The sequence below is a fragment of the Tamandua tetradactyla genome, chromosome 2 (genome assembly GCF_023851605.1).
Source record: "Tamandua tetradactyla isolate mTamTet1 chromosome 2, mTamTet1.pri, whole genome shotgun sequence".
Lineage (NCBI taxonomy): Eukaryota > Metazoa > Chordata > Mammalia > Pilosa > Myrmecophagidae > Tamandua > Tamandua tetradactyla.
Genome location: NC_135328.1, coordinates 154794729 through 154809571, shown reverse-complemented (window position 1 = coordinate 154809571; position 14843 = coordinate 154794729). Strand labels below are relative to the sequence as shown.

Below are 14843 nucleotides of genomic sequence, written 5' to 3'. Positions count from 1 at the left end.
GACGAAATTTACAGAAAGACACAGAGAAGCTCAGAAAGAAAAGCTAGAGAAGGTGAGAGGGTCACACAAAAAAACAGAGAGAAACCACAGAAACAGAGAGGAAGCCAGAAGCCAGAAGTACTGAAACCTGGGAGAGAAAGGACAGAGCAGCAGACACTGCCAACGTGCCTGGCCGTGTGGCGGAGAGGCTGAGGAGCAACAGTGGCCAGTCTTCCAGGAGGAAGCATGTCCTGTTAATGCTTGATTTGGACAATTTTCATGGCCTCAGAACTGTAGATTTGTAAGTTAATAACCCCTCAATGTAAAAGCCAACCCATTTCTGGCATACTGCATTTTATTAGCTTTAGCAAAGTAAAACAGCCAGGTATCAGGACACCCAGGCTTCCTCCTGGGGGCACAGCAAGATGTTATTTCCTGGGACATCTGTCTCCACGATTAGATTGAGAGGGTTGGTCTGGTCTCTCCAAGGTTCTCGCTGTTCTCAGGCTCTGTGATGCCATCGGCTGGTTATCAGAGCAGCTCTGCATTAGTTAGTAGTTGAGGAGCCAAATTAATGAAGCACTAAGTTTCTCCCTTTTGGGAGACTTGTATTTTAGCAGGATCCATCCAGTGAAACGGACCTTATTGACATTCCTGCAGGTAGCATGACAGTCTGAAGTGTTGGGTATTTTGGTTTGGGGGAGGGAGCATTCCAAATCTCTTAATTACATCACCCAGGCAACCTCTAGCATATAAAGTGGGCTTTGGACCCAGGCCACCAAAATGCAGACCGTAGCTATTACCCTTTCCCTCCTGTGCCTTGCTTTAGCGGTATGACCCATGGGAGGAGATGGTAAATAGCCCTTCTCAGCATGAATGAACTTCCGAATGTAGAGAAGTCCCTCAATTTGGATTTTCTGCCTTTTGGGCTAAGGTAGCTAGAAATATAAAAAAGGATGAGGTAGTAAAAGAATAGTAAGAAGATAAGGCCTGAGTTTTTTTTGAGATAGAGAAGTGGGGCTAATAAAATTCAGGTGAGGCGTGGGAACAAGCGCACACATCACTCTGGTGAGTCTGACCCATGTCCACTTCTCCGGCAGGCCTCGGTGAGAGAGCGTGTGCCTCTCAGAAGCCTGCTGTCCCCGGAAGAGGACGAGGGGTGAAGAACAGTTCCTCATGGAGAGCTGCTCACATCCTACGTCTAGAGCCCCAGGGAACTGTTTCCCCCTCCTTTCCCCCACATGGAGAGCTGCTCACATCCTACGCCTACAGCCCCAGGAACTGTTTCCCCTCCTTTCCCCCACCTGCTCCTTGCATTCAAGGTCACACAAAATAAAGCCACTGCCAGGCCAGCCCAGCAAGTCCTGAGCTGCAAACCTCCTCTCAGGGAAGGGACTGGAAAACAATAACCCAGAAAAGGAAAGCTGTCTGAATCTCACCCTCATGCTTTTCCTAGAGAATAGGCCCTCAACGTGTATGCTTCCTAAAGGTTGATAAAAATAACCCAAATATGCCACAAATATGGTCAAAAGGAAGACCTTGTACTAAAGTGACGTCTAAGCATGTTTGTTGGTTCTAGTTCCCTACCTTTTCCTTCTGGTAAGGTAGAGTCCTGGGGATGGGCCGGTTTACATCATTTTATTTATTACCCAAGTCCCTGAGCCAGAAAAGCGAGAACAGGGAGAGATTAGGAGTGTGTGTTCAGGGGTGTTAGATACAGATCTTTCCCCAGAGTTCAGAAAAGGCACTGGCCAGCCTCAGCCCCAAGCTGAGGGCCCATTAGGGATTTGATTTTCTGGGTAACTGCTCAGATAGAGGCCCGATTCTTTGTCCCCAGGAAGCTCTCACTGCCTGTATTTGAATGCTTCATGCAACCCTTTTCATTTTATCACTGACTTTGATTTTTTAAATAAGTTCTGTCACTTAAAGGCCTCTGAACCCCAGGATTCCAAATTGAAATCACAGAGTGCAGGTCCGTGATATTAAATCCCTTCGAGCAGCAGAATGGGGGAAATGTCTTTCTGGCACAGCAGGTCAGTGTAGAGGTGTCCTCCAGGGTCGGGCCAGGTCAGGAGGGGGAGGCAAATGCCCCCGCAGGGTCTGTGGAAGGAGAGAAAGCGAAGGAAGATGAGGGCTGAATCTCTTGGTCTAGAGGGGAGCCACTCGCACTCTGGCCTGCCCTGGGGTCGGCAGTTAGATGTCCTTTTAGATTTGGGTGTTCCCCTCTCCTGATGCAGAATAGGCATGGACACAGACTGGGAAATGATGCAAAAAAGCCATCTTAGGTGGGCTAAAAATAGCTTGAAGGATGTGGGGAGGTATGGCTGCAGACACGTGCCCTTGAACCAAGAGCGTCTATTTTTTCGGAAGGTGAAGTAAGTGCTGGAGGCTGGTGCTCTCCTGTCTGTCCCCCCTCGCCCCTAGCCATGCACACAGATCGCATAGGCCACGCTCCACACCGACTGTCCCTACCGGACACCTGTGGGGGGTGCCCACCCCATTGGCCCAGTGTCTCACACAGACCACCTCCCATAGGAGCGCTGGGTCCATCAGCGTCCCAGCCACCTGACATTCAGCATCGCTCTACTCCCCACTTGGTGAGTGGTGGCAAAAGGACATGGGGCACTGACCTTACCGAGTACCTGCGGAAAGCTGGCCAGCTGCTTTGTGCCTGTTCTCACTGGAGCCGCACGACCACCCTGCTGACAGCTGAACAAAGTGACGCTTAGAAAGATCAGGTAACAGTGGAGTCGCACGGCCAGTGAGCCTCAGCAGAAGCGAAGTTTGAACCCAGCTCTCGGACTTCAAAATCCTGTTCTTCGTATGATACTACTAGTTCTCCACATTTGCTGTGGATTACAATTACTTTGGGAATTAAAACTGTATCTATATATACTGATGCCACACCCCCACCTGAGCCAGGTGGGGCCAGGCATTGCTAGGCTCGCAAAGCTCCCCAGGTGACTCTCATGTGTCACCTGGGACTCAGTACACCCAACCAGCGCTTCTCAAACTTCAGCGTGTGTCAGAATCATCCGAGAGGCTCCAGCCCTGGGTGTTATGATTCAGATTGTTCTAACAAGCGCCCAGGTGAGGCTTGTCCACCAGTTCAGGGCCAATACTTTGAGGAGTAAAGCAGTTAGTTCAGACCATGGGCAGCACCCCAGCTCTGTCAAAGACGGTAATGGCAGGGTCATGTGATGGCCCTGAGACACCATATCACGTAGCTCAGACTGGATTCTGAACCCAGACTTAACTGTCCCACTTGCATGGGATCGACTTCAGGTGCTGGGAAAGTTTTTAAACTCTCTGTGCTTGTTTCCTCATTGGAAAAAGGATAATCACACTAGCAAGGCTGCAGACGCTTAACAGTGTAATTATAACCACAGAAATAATGATACAAAGGAAGCCCATGAAATAGTGTCTGGTATCGAGAAAGTGTTCGATTAGGCTGGACGTTACTCTCAAGCCAGCTCACTGACATGCCCCCCCCCGCCCCCGACAAATATCAGATCTTCAGCTCTTGGCTAAAAGCTTGAGACCCTCTCAAACACTTGGAGGCCTGAGAACTTCAAAACCTTTCTTGTGGGGAGGCTGGGGCCGGGGTGGGGGGTGGGTAGGGACAGAGAAATGGACCCACCCACATAAAGGCTCCTAGGCTGCCCAGGAGCATCTCAGGGCTGCCCAGCTCCCCTGCCCAGGGTAAAGCACCCCTCCCTCTGCAGGTGTCTCTGCATTACAAAGTTCTGAGAAGGACTTTGCGCCTGCACCTGCCGGGAGAGGCTTCTCCTTACCCTCCCCTTCGGCTCCCCCACCCCACTCGCAGGTTCTTTCCAGTTCCTGCCCCCTCCTCACGTGCTCACCTTTTCCTTACAGCGAGACCCCAGCGTTTCTCTCCAAACCTCACTGAAGCTCCTGTTGTCATCAAATTGACTTTTTTGTTGCCAAATCCAGGCGCTTCTCCTTTGTCCTCACTCTTCTCACCTGTGGGTGGATTCTCAGCTGTTTATTATCCTTTGCTTAGGACTCGCCTCATTTTTGCTGTAGCTTTGGGAGTAGCAGATTGGTCCCATTTATCTCACACCTTTCTGGCTGCTCACTCTGCTTTGCAAAATGATTTCTCTTTTTCCTCTGGTCGTGAAATTAGTGTAAGTGTTGGGATTTTTTAGCACTCCTAAATTGGATCCTTTTAAAGTCCATTCTCTGCTCTGGTTTCTGACGCCACTTAGATGACACACAATCGCAGTACTAGCATCTCTCACATGTTCTAGTCCTTATTTTCCTCAACTCTCAAATAACATTTCCACTTAAAACTCAAGAGCTCCAGTACAAATTTTTTTAGATTGTAATACAGAGTCCTGCTCAGTTCACCCATTCCAGTGGTATAATCATATGGCCTGGGGAGCCTGCAATTAAAAGGAGGTAGGTTCCCGGTTAAAGGGCAGCCCCTGTAAGGGAGGCCCTTTTCACAGGTTCTCTCTAATCCTGACAGTTTTAGGAGATAGGAATTTTAGGATCTTAGAAGGTGGGTCTGTCCCCATTTAACAGAACAGATTAAATGATTTTCCTAAGGCAACACAGGTAGTAAGTGACAGGAACTAATATTTAAACCCACTTTCTCTGACTTCCACAACCTCACTCTTTACTAACACAAAAGGCTGAGCAGCTGTCTCTATCCAGTCTCCTTTCTCCAACATCCCCCCATGGGCTGCCATTGTCCAGCTTTGCCTGTTAGCAATAGAGTCGTTGTGTTTTCTCCATTTTCCTCCCAAAGGTCCACCTTCCTTCCCCATTTCCTTCAATCGCGCCACAATTCAGAACCACGGTTCTTAGCTATCCATTAATTATCCTCTGACCCCCATCTCTTCGCTGCCTTTAGCATCCACTGCACTAGGAAAAGGGAAGTCATGGCATTGACACCTTTACTTGGTGCTATGTGATCTTGGGTAAATTGCTTAGCTTTTCTGAGCCTGAGTTTCCCGAACTGTGAAATAGGAATAATGAGTTCTTTGTGGGTTGTGAAGATTGGAGGTTATTTGTGTGTGTGTGTGTGTGGGGGGGAGCATTTATTCCAGTGCCTGACAAGTAATAACCAGTATTATCTAAGTGGTTTTGCTACTGCCTTTTATTTGTACCTTCTCCTTCCCCCATACCAGCCATTTTCTTGCTCCTGCTGAACTTCAGTCCTGCCGAAGGGTTCTGTTCCACCAGTTTTCAATTGTGTTCCCAAGACACATCTCTAGCCGTGTCCCAGAGGCTGTATTCCCGGGCCTCAGCCTGCAGGACCACAACAGGCCTTTAGCCCAAGAAAGGAGACTTCCCCCCCACCCGCCCCCCACCCCCGTGCCCCATAGTATGGCCCAGAAAGCAGAACTCCGGGTGAAATGGGCTTCGGGATCACGGTTTCCTGGATAAAGGTCATGCCTGCCTGTGGCGCTTTCAAAAAGCTTCAGTCTTATCTTAGGCAAGAGGCACGTAAAAAAATCCTTTACATTTCTTTATTCTGCTTCCTTGCTCACCAGGAAGCATCTTCAGACCACTTTATTTCCCACACTGCTCCAATAGGGAGAAAAGCTGGTCAGCAAAATCTCCCTTGGCAGTCACATTTCATAAAGTAAAATCAATGAGGAGGGCTCTGTCTGATTAAACCAAGGCTTCGGGGGAGCTCACCTGCTTGGCTGGGCCCCAGCCCCCCAGCCCAGGGTACCTGTCAGCTGCGATTTCTCCATCTAAATGTAAATCAGGGGGCTGTCTGTGAGTCTCTGGGAGCTCGGCTTATGCAGATCCGTTCTCAAGGTGGGACTGCTGTCACTCTGTCCTCAGAATCAGGGTCAGCGCCTCCCAGATGGCGGCCCAAGTGCAGGGTCAAGGACACCTCCAGACCCTGGGCAGCCTCCTTGGCCTGTCTGTGCATTCCACACCTTTCTTATTTGACACAGCAGCACGGAGAAGACAAAATTTCTGAAGGTTACAGACGGTGGGGCCCACAGACACCATCTATACTGCGGTTCTTAGAATTTAAGGGATTTAAAAACTTCTTTGGGGAAACAAATACATCTTTTCACAAACCTCCAACTGCAATTTAACATTTGCTTCTATTATGAATGTAGCCAACAATCTGGGAACTTTGTCACTAATAAAAGTCAAAGATATTTTTGTATCATATTAATTATTGCAGTTTTCAAAACACTGTTTCTGCTTGTCACGACTTCAGAGTTACGGTAGCTATTCTATAATAGACCTTGTTATTTAATGTATTAGTAAGCACGTATTTACATAATTACAAAGATACTTCGATAATTGCATTGCAATATAATTGGTTTTACTGGGAATCCTATGCAATATGTTTTATTCATTTAAAAACCTTCTGAGAAAAGGTCCAGACTTGCCGCCAGACCACCAAAGAGTTCCATGGCGTAAAGAAAAGGTTAAGCGGTTCTGAAGGTCAGGCTGCCCTCATGGGATGCAGGGATTCCTGCAGTGGCCTGCCTGCTCTTGCCCATTCTTTCAGTGAGGTGGACACTGCAGGTTGCTGGCCTGGTAACCAGCTCCTCTCCCAGTCCTTTGTTCCTAGGAGAACCTACCTCCGTATCAGGGGAGGGGAGGACAATGGGCAGTGACTGCCCTTCTGGCTTCCCAAGCACTTGAGCAGGAGCAGGAGAGGATTCCCTTTAGGGTAACAGAACCTGTGGACAAGTGTTATGGGGGTTGGGGAAGGGCTGTGTGTGTGTGTGTGTGTGACTGGGAAAGGTATATCTTGAAAGAGGGAGGAAAAAAGAAAAGGAAGGAAGGAAAGAAGAAAATAAAGAAGATGAAACAGGCTTCATTTTCTCTGAGTCCTCTTGCCACCACGGTGGGGGGAGGGGTGGGTTAGACAGAAAACCCTTTGGTTACATCAAGCCACAGAATCAACCCAGAACCATGTCACTTTCGGACACCTTGTTAATGAGATCATTCAAATGTCTTTTTTTTTTTTACTTTAAACTATTTAGTTGGGATTTCTGATACTCATAACTGAAGACTCCAGTCCAGCAGTCTCAGCAACTTAAGAGTAACACAGTTAATTTTCGAAAGGTTCTTTAGCTAGTTTGAACCAGTCCTTCTACTATGCACATCTTGGCTCTCTAACGGTGATTCTCCAAAGTCCCTTTCTAAGACTCAATCTTCATTCACGAAGCGGAAATAATCCCAATCTCTACCCTCTTCATAAAACTCATCACAAATGCAATTTACTGGTTCAAAGTCTGACTCTCCCCTTGGCTTATACTCCAAGGAGGAAAGGACCATGATACCCTCCTCGTACCCCGCAGCCCCACGGAAAGGACCATGATACCCTCCTCGTACCCCGCAGCCCCACGGAAAGGACCATGATACCCTCCTCGTACCCCGCAGCCCCACGGAAAGGACCATGATACCCTCCTCGTACCCCGCAGCCCCACGGAAAGGACCATGATACCCTCCTCGTACCCCGCAGCCCCACGGGACAGTGCCTGGTTCCCAGCAGGTGCTCAGGTAATAATTGCTGAATGAATGTGTCTCTCTACTTCTTTGGGTTCTGTGGTGGTTTGGAGCTGTATATACCCCAGAAAAACATGTTCACAAACCTGATCTATTCTTGTGGGTGTGAACCCAGTATAAGTAGGACCTTTTGATGAGGCTCCTTCAGGGCAAGGTGTGACCCGCCTCAATCAGGATGGGTCTTAATCCTATTGAAGTACTTTGTCAGAAAGAGAGTGAGAAAGCCACAGAGGGAGCAGCAGAGGCTGAACATCAATGGAATCTGGAAGAGAACAGGCCAGGAGAGGCCACCATGTGATGCGCTAATGACCACCAGCAGCCAGCCCCAGAAAAGCGACAGCCTTCAGGGAGAAAGCCATCGCCTTGCTGACACCTTGATTTGAACATTTTCCTAGCATCGAACCGTGAGTGCATACATTCCCATTGCTTAATCCACCCCATTTCGTGGCACTGTCTTAAGCAGCCCAGGAAACTAAAGCAGGCCTGTAAGGAGACAAGTCTGTTGGAAATAATGCTGAATACCATTGCAGGCACATGTAATACAGAAATTCAAATACTATACATTTTATGAGCAAATTGCTCAGAAATACATTACGCCTAGGAAGAGGTTTTGCTGTTTTTTTAAGGAAGTCATTGTGTAGAAGAGAGTGTGAGAGGGCATTTTATTTTTCTGACTGATCTTTAAAATGTGAAATCATATTGCAAAATCAAGTTGAATTAGGTTACGCATATTATTTGAAAAAAATTTACAAACCTGATCCTCCTTGTTCCAGTAAAAAAAAAAAAAACTCGTAGATCTCCACTCACACAGAATTGGGTCCAAATTCCTTACTGACCAAGCTCCACGCTTGGCCTCAACCTTCCCAGGCGAACCTCTTTGTCCTCTGATTTGACTGCGTAGCACCGTGGCTTCTCTGCCTCTGCACCCCCACTCCGGCTGGTTCCCTGCCTGGGATGCTTTCCCTTCTGGGGAATGCAATCCCACAGGACCTTCCAGGCACAGCTCAAACACATTTCCTCCAAGAAGCTGCCTGGGGTTCTGGAATGATGCTCCATATCTGAACCTGCAAAGCATTTTCCTTGTCACCTTTTTTTCCTTTTTTTGGTATGCTGTATAGTGGAGGTCACATTTCATATTTTTCCAAGTGACTGTCCTGTTACTGCAGCACCATTTGTTGTTGGGGGTGGGGAAGTGCATTGGCTGGGAATCAAACCCAGGTCTCCCACATGACAGGGGGGAAGTCTACCACTAAACAACCCTCGAACTGCTTTTTTTTTTTAACACTTTCCTCTCCCCTTCCCGGGTCCTCAGTCCTCTTCTGGACCATTGGTGCAACACTGGGAGTTTCTCAATAAATATTTATTGAATGAATAAACATTTCCCCGTTGCTGAAGCAGGACTCATATCCATGATTCCTAAAGGGGCTCTAACAGATACTACAAACATATGCCAAGAGGTTTTCTGTTGTTTTTCCAATGAGCTAGCAGAGACAAATTTTGGGATGTCTCAAATAATGGAGAAAGAGAATGTACGAATGTGGTCTCAAAAAAAAAAAGGTTCTAAACATTTGTCTGGGTCATACCTTTCGGCTTGTCACATCTCCCCCAGTCTCAATCCGAATTGCTAAATAAAAATTCAGCCATTTTTGGTTTCCTTGAAACATCTGTGTGAAGGTCGAGGGAGAGGATAAGTACTTCAAATGGCCTTGGATAGAATTAGTCAGCTCCAGATAACTGGTAAATAGTGTGTACTTTTAAATACTTTGAAGACTGTAAACATCTGGCCCCTGGTTGGGAGCACAGGCTCTGGGTCTGAGCCCCAGGATGCATTCCTGGTTGCCAGTGTTTGGAAGCTGCATGAACCTGTGCAGCCTTAACCTCTTCAAGCAACAGCTTCCCCAGCTGTAAAATGCAGGGCATAATGCTAGTTCACAAGTTCCTGTGACAACCCAACAGAAACATATGTAAAGCACTTGGCTCAGTGCCTGGCACATCATAAACACTCCGACATGATAACGATTATTGTTACAAATAAGGATGAACAACAAAAGGGCACAGCAATAAAAGGTGAATGCATTTTTGAAGTGTGATAAGAAATGGTAATTGACCGGAGGCCAGAGAAGACAGAATGTAATTCCAATCCTCAAAGCCCAGTCACATCCATCCCATAAAAACCAAGACAAACTGCAGCGGTCACCAGAGATCATTATCTATAAAGTATCTTCTTTTTATTTAAGTTAAACAATTTTCAAGGATGGTTTCCATCTATAAAATGGACAAAGTACAAGCTCTGTACAGCAGTTCTTTTTAAAAATCAACTGGAAAAAAAAATTACCAAACTATATTTTGAATTTGCAAAACATACTCACAGATACCATCATTTTAGCTTTTATGAAGACATAAGAAAAGACCACCACAGAGAAGACACTAACTTCGTCACACTTTGCGTGAAGGGCTCTTGGGAAAGAATGCATCCTTTTAAAAATGGGAGGTGGGGTGGAACCGTCCCCATGACTAAAAAAATAACGTAATCACAGTAAGTCACTTTGGCACGCCGAGTTATGTAAACAGAGCGCTCGCCACAAAGGGCCCCTCCTGCCCACTTCTGCCCACGAGGCCAGTACCATTCAAAGCTGCCGCCGCCCAAGGCAGCTCGGGGCGCAGCTCGCATGTGGGATTAGGCGGGCACATTCCTATGGTGCAGTGGTGGATGAGACTTCTGGGCAGGGTGGGGGCACATGGGTGGAGAATACATCAGGAGATGTGATTGAAAAATAAGCCAGATCTATTTTATACCAATGGTATTTTTTTTTGTTTTCTGGCAGCAGTAGCAGCTCACAGGTGACAGGGATCTGCCACTTGGACCCAGGTGATCAGGGTTCAGTGCCCCAGAATAGGGGGCTTGTTCCTTGCACAAGTACCTAAGGGCGATTTTCCTTGGCCTCTCCCCAGGGACCTATTTATAGTCAAGATCGGCCTCTGAAGATATCAACGTGCAGAATTAACCCAATGGACAGTCACCCAGTTCACTCAAACTACAGCAGTTAGCTTGGCAGGGAGCAGAAAAAGAGAAGATTTAGGACAAAGAGATAACTAGGTATCGTCTCCACTGTAATCCCAATTACCTTAAAGCACATATATGGGGAGCTTTTGCGGTGGAAGAAGGCAGACCAACAGGAGAAACAGGCAGGAAAAGGAGCGGCCTGGGCTAAGGTGTCAACTCAGTATAACTGCCCAGCGCCACTTGCAACTGTGACCTCAGCAGTGCCTCACAAGGGCCTTAAAGATGCGGGTTTCTGAAAACACACTGAACCACGCAGCAGCTCTGTTGGCTGCCAGACTAGGTGCCCACCTTGAGACTGGGTATGGGCGTGGGTGTGGGCTAGGAAAAGAAAATCATTCTGCAGAGAGCTGAAGGGGGGCTGTCACTGCAAAGGCTCCCTCGGAACATTTCCGGGCCACAATCTAAACATTCAGGTATTTCTTCTCATGATTACATTTATTTCATAACTGTCTTGTAGTTTAGACTGAGCTCTTAACTGCGAGGTTTCTGTTTTATGCCCCAGTCCTTCAGGTAAATTAGCTGGCGTTTTGTCCCTTTCTACTTCTTTACCAAAAGCTCTCCAAAGCAGTCCCCGTGGGCAGTGGGGGGCAGGAGTGGAGACACATGACTCTAATGCTTGCTGAGGGCAGGGGGTGGGCAGGCCAAATGTCACGGTCCCTGGTACTGCTGACATGCCAGACCATCAATTACACAGAAGCTGTAAATGTGGTTTGCTTTCAGGCGGAGAAACTAATCACCCACATTCTGCTGGCAGCTCAATTAATTTTGAAAGCCCAATGTGAAGGGGCTCAGATAACAATTAGCCCAGTGCTAGCATGCGGCAGCTTCCTAATGTCATTTGTCTGTCCCCGCTGTCCCCATCGGAGGAGGACGGCGGTGGTTCCACCACCGGCTCACAGTGGGAGCCTGGGGCTGGGTTTGTTTGTTTTTCCCTAAGAGAAAAGAAATTTAATTTAAAAAGACCCAAAGCAATATTTGTCGAAGCAAGTAACCCATTCAGGTTTACAGATTCCAACAGCACGCAAAGTGAATTCCAAGACACGGCAGCGACTTCCAAGCTGAAGCCAAAGAGAGATGCCAGAGGGGTGAGGCCAGCAGGTCTGGGGTCTCCAGGGCAGGACTCGCCACTCCTCTGGCCTTCCACATGCCAGCGGTGCCATTGGGGCTCCATCCTGCTGCCGGAAGCAGCACCAACTCGCTGAGAAGGCTCCGGGAGGCAACGGATGTCACGCTCTGGCCCTCCATGAGAGTCACCTAAGGGGGCTCCAAGCCCTTCTCTTCTTCTCAAGGGCGTGAACTGCTTCGTGGAGAATTTACAAGACGATGACAGACTATCGAAACCCTAGGGAATGGACCGTCAGCTCTTTCTTAATATATCTTTATATTTAGTGTCCCATCATAGAAAAGTTCATCTTCAAATATAGCAAGTGCATTACATGGAAGAGGGGACCAGGGCCTAGGAAGGCAGCTGGGGTAGAGGGGGAGGAAAGGAGGGGAGGGGGGACGGGGAGAGGGGGATGTAAACCTGCAAAAATGACATGATTCGGTATTGCGGGAACTAGAACTGATTTTGATGGGATCAAAAATGGAGATTTCAAAATAGTCCTCCTTTGTGTGTTGTGGCGACCACACCCCTCGGCCCCCCTCCTCTCCAGCGTGCCCGTTTTTTTTGGAGGCGCTCTTCTCCCGTTCGCGGGGGGTGGGGTGGGGGTGGGCGGCCTTATTCCGCCGGGGAAGCGAGTGCAGAGCGGAAGCTGGGCAGGGGAGAGGCGGCTGCGGCCGGCCGCTGTGAAGGGGAGCCGGCAGCGACCGTTTCCAGGGAGATGAGGAAAGCCGTCCTCTTTTCTCTCCTCTTCCACGTGCGCAGAGTCGCCTTGCTGAAGCGCTCCGACTTTCAGACCAGGATGGAATACTGAGGTATATAGTTCCGTGGAAAGTTTCAAATACATAATCAATAACGTGATCATCCAGAACTTGGCCCGATGGTGCAGGAGACGGGTGGCGCGGGGCAGCAGGGCCCTCCTACTGCTGCAGGTTGAGCGAGAACTTCCACTGTTGCGACAGGGCGGGGCCGCACGCCTCCACGCTCAGGCCGCCGGACTTGGCCATGCGGCTGTCCAGGCACAGGTTGCTGCCCACGTGCCGCAACTTGGAGTTGCCCTCGATCTGTTCCCATTTCTGCAAAAGACGGGGGAAAAGCATCACCTTATGTAAGAAGTTTCAAAAACTGATCAGTTTTCAGAGTCTTCTGGCTGCACTAAGAACAGCTGTGGGTTTTTTGTGTTTTTTTGGGGGGAGGGGGGGGGCTCTGACCATAAAGCATAGGAGTTAGCAACAGCCCAAGATAAATCAGCCAAAAGTGCTGCTGAGCATCTTGAGAGGTAACACACAGCTCTGTGCTTTGGTTCGTAATTGAAAACCTGCTCTCTGGGAGCTTCTCTAGGCTGCTTCTCTTGCTCCATCCCTTCCCCTCTTTGGGTGTTCCCTCGTTCTTGCCCCAGGGCTCTGAACCTCCCTTGGGTCAGAAGGAAAGCATGTGATAAGGGATCAACATGGAGGACTTGATGTGTTGCCCCTAAAGGGTTATTTACATGTATTCACAAGCAGTCCTGATCTGATGATATTTCACCCCATTAAAGGGGCCAAAGGGACCTTAGCCATGACTAAGGGGGCCTTCAGTCATGCCCCTGCTGTTGCTGTTGCTGTAAGGCAGCCCTGCCTGAAGGCCCGGTTTTCCAGGTCTAGGAACCTCCATGCTCTGACATAGGGCCTCCTGTCCAGTTCAACCAGAGGAATGGTATCAGGCCAAGAGAGGGCAAGAGGTGCCCTGGTGAACATAACACTACATCAAGGGAACCTAGTTCTATATTGTCTGTCCTCTCCACTCCTGTGTAAGCTCCCTGGTATGAGAAGCTTGTCTCAGCCACCTTATACTCTTCCAAGTGCTCTGGCAGGTGCCAATCAATACTGCTAAATTCTGACTGTGCCATTTGTAAAGTACAGAGTATAATGTCTCCCTGCTGGGTGCACATGTGCGCACACACACACACACACACACACACACACACACACACACACACGCCTGAACCAAACAAGCAAGCAAACCGGAAAATAAAACTCACCACTCAGTCTGAAAGGAACCTGAGGACCCTCTACCCTATTTTTTTTTTAGCAAGTAATGTAAATATTTCCATTTAAATATTTCTGATGTTTGTTCTTAAAAAAAAGTGACACACCAAAATTTCTCCCTTCAATAATATACTGTGATTACAAAATTTTTTACACTGTGTGCACTAATGTTTCTTTATGTAGTTCTGCAAATCCTTTTGACACTTCAGAATTAAATTTTACCACTCTTGCTTCCCTTTTTCCTTTGACTCTGCAATCCCACATTTAACGCAAACACAGACGTGCTCAGAAACTAAATAAACCCACTGGCAAGGCAGTGCAGCTTCAAGATAAAATCTGCTAAGAAGCTTCTTCTCAAAGGGCAAATGAATGAGGCAGGGAAAGAATGAGGCAAGGCAAAGAACAGCCCAAGCGCACAGGAAGCCTGCCTTTCTACACAGGATCACGGAAGGATGTTCTTATAAGGTGCCTACGATTTTTATTTACGGCTGCCTGCTAACCTGGAGTTTTCATCAACAGTGAAAATACAACGCAATCAGACGAGCAAGAGGGAGGCTCCCGCGACATGCCCACCCTCTCCTTATTCATTTTTTAGCTCCCTCTTGGCTGTCAGTCATCCCTTTAACACCGGTTTTCTCCATTGTCATGTAAAGTCTGTACGTTGCTGCCAACATCCTTATCATTTTCTGAGTGGTCAGAAATCCCTTCAATAAAGCATGTGGAATGAATGGAATCTGATTCCATTCTCTGCAGGGACTCTGCCTGTCATGTGTCAAAGCATCAACTAAACGAAAGACCTTAAAAAAAATGAACTAACCCTAGCTCCATCTTTGGAAGGCAACCCTGTCAGTTCTGGCCAATCTGTCCAATGGAACTGTGGTGGGGTACACTGATTTCTAAGAGAGTGAGCCTCTGTGGAAATGGCCCCCATATCCCTCCCTCGAAAAAGCTGAGTCTCAGGGTTAATGCCTTAACAGATCCTCACTTATGCACATCACTCATCCAGAAGAGCTAATTGCCTGCAAGTCTTTTCATGTCTCAGGAAGCCTTTAAGGGGTGTCAGTTATGACTCTCAAGAACTGGGGTTGGAGCAGGAACATGTATCAACACTTGAAATACAGCAATCTTACTAAAGGGCAACTCTTAAGAGATT

At 47.9% G+C, this 14843-nt stretch overlaps 1 protein-coding gene across 7 annotated transcripts in view; it reads right to left on the bottom strand.

Annotated features, from left to right (window-relative positions):
* Positions 1 to 1340: 1340 nt before the first annotated feature.
* The window catches only part of GALNT2 (polypeptide N-acetylgalactosaminyltransferase 2), a 234758-nt gene continuing 221255 nt past the window's right edge, over positions 1341 to 14843 (bottom strand). The window contains exons 16-23 of one of the 7 annotated variants that reach the window (XR_013170865.1): positions 10623 to 12739; positions 8252 to 8561; positions 7584 to 7759; positions 5687 to 5904; positions 5133 to 5256; positions 3843 to 3963; positions 2610 to 2688; positions 1341 to 2079 (exon numbers count right to left, since the gene is read on the bottom strand). Coding sequence is in view for 1 of the 7 variants with exons in the window: in XM_077149416.1 (XP_077005531.1) it covers positions 12584 to 12739 (156 nt within the window). In the remaining 6 variants the exon portion in view is untranslated. Of the gene's footprint in view, positions 2080 to 2609; positions 2689 to 3842; positions 3964 to 5132; positions 5257 to 5686; positions 5905 to 7583; positions 7760 to 8251; positions 8562 to 9700; positions 12740 to 14843 lie in introns of those variants that run through there. The other 6 variants (XR_013170866.1, XR_013170867.1, XR_013170868.1 and 3 more) reach the window with 6 other exon arrangements.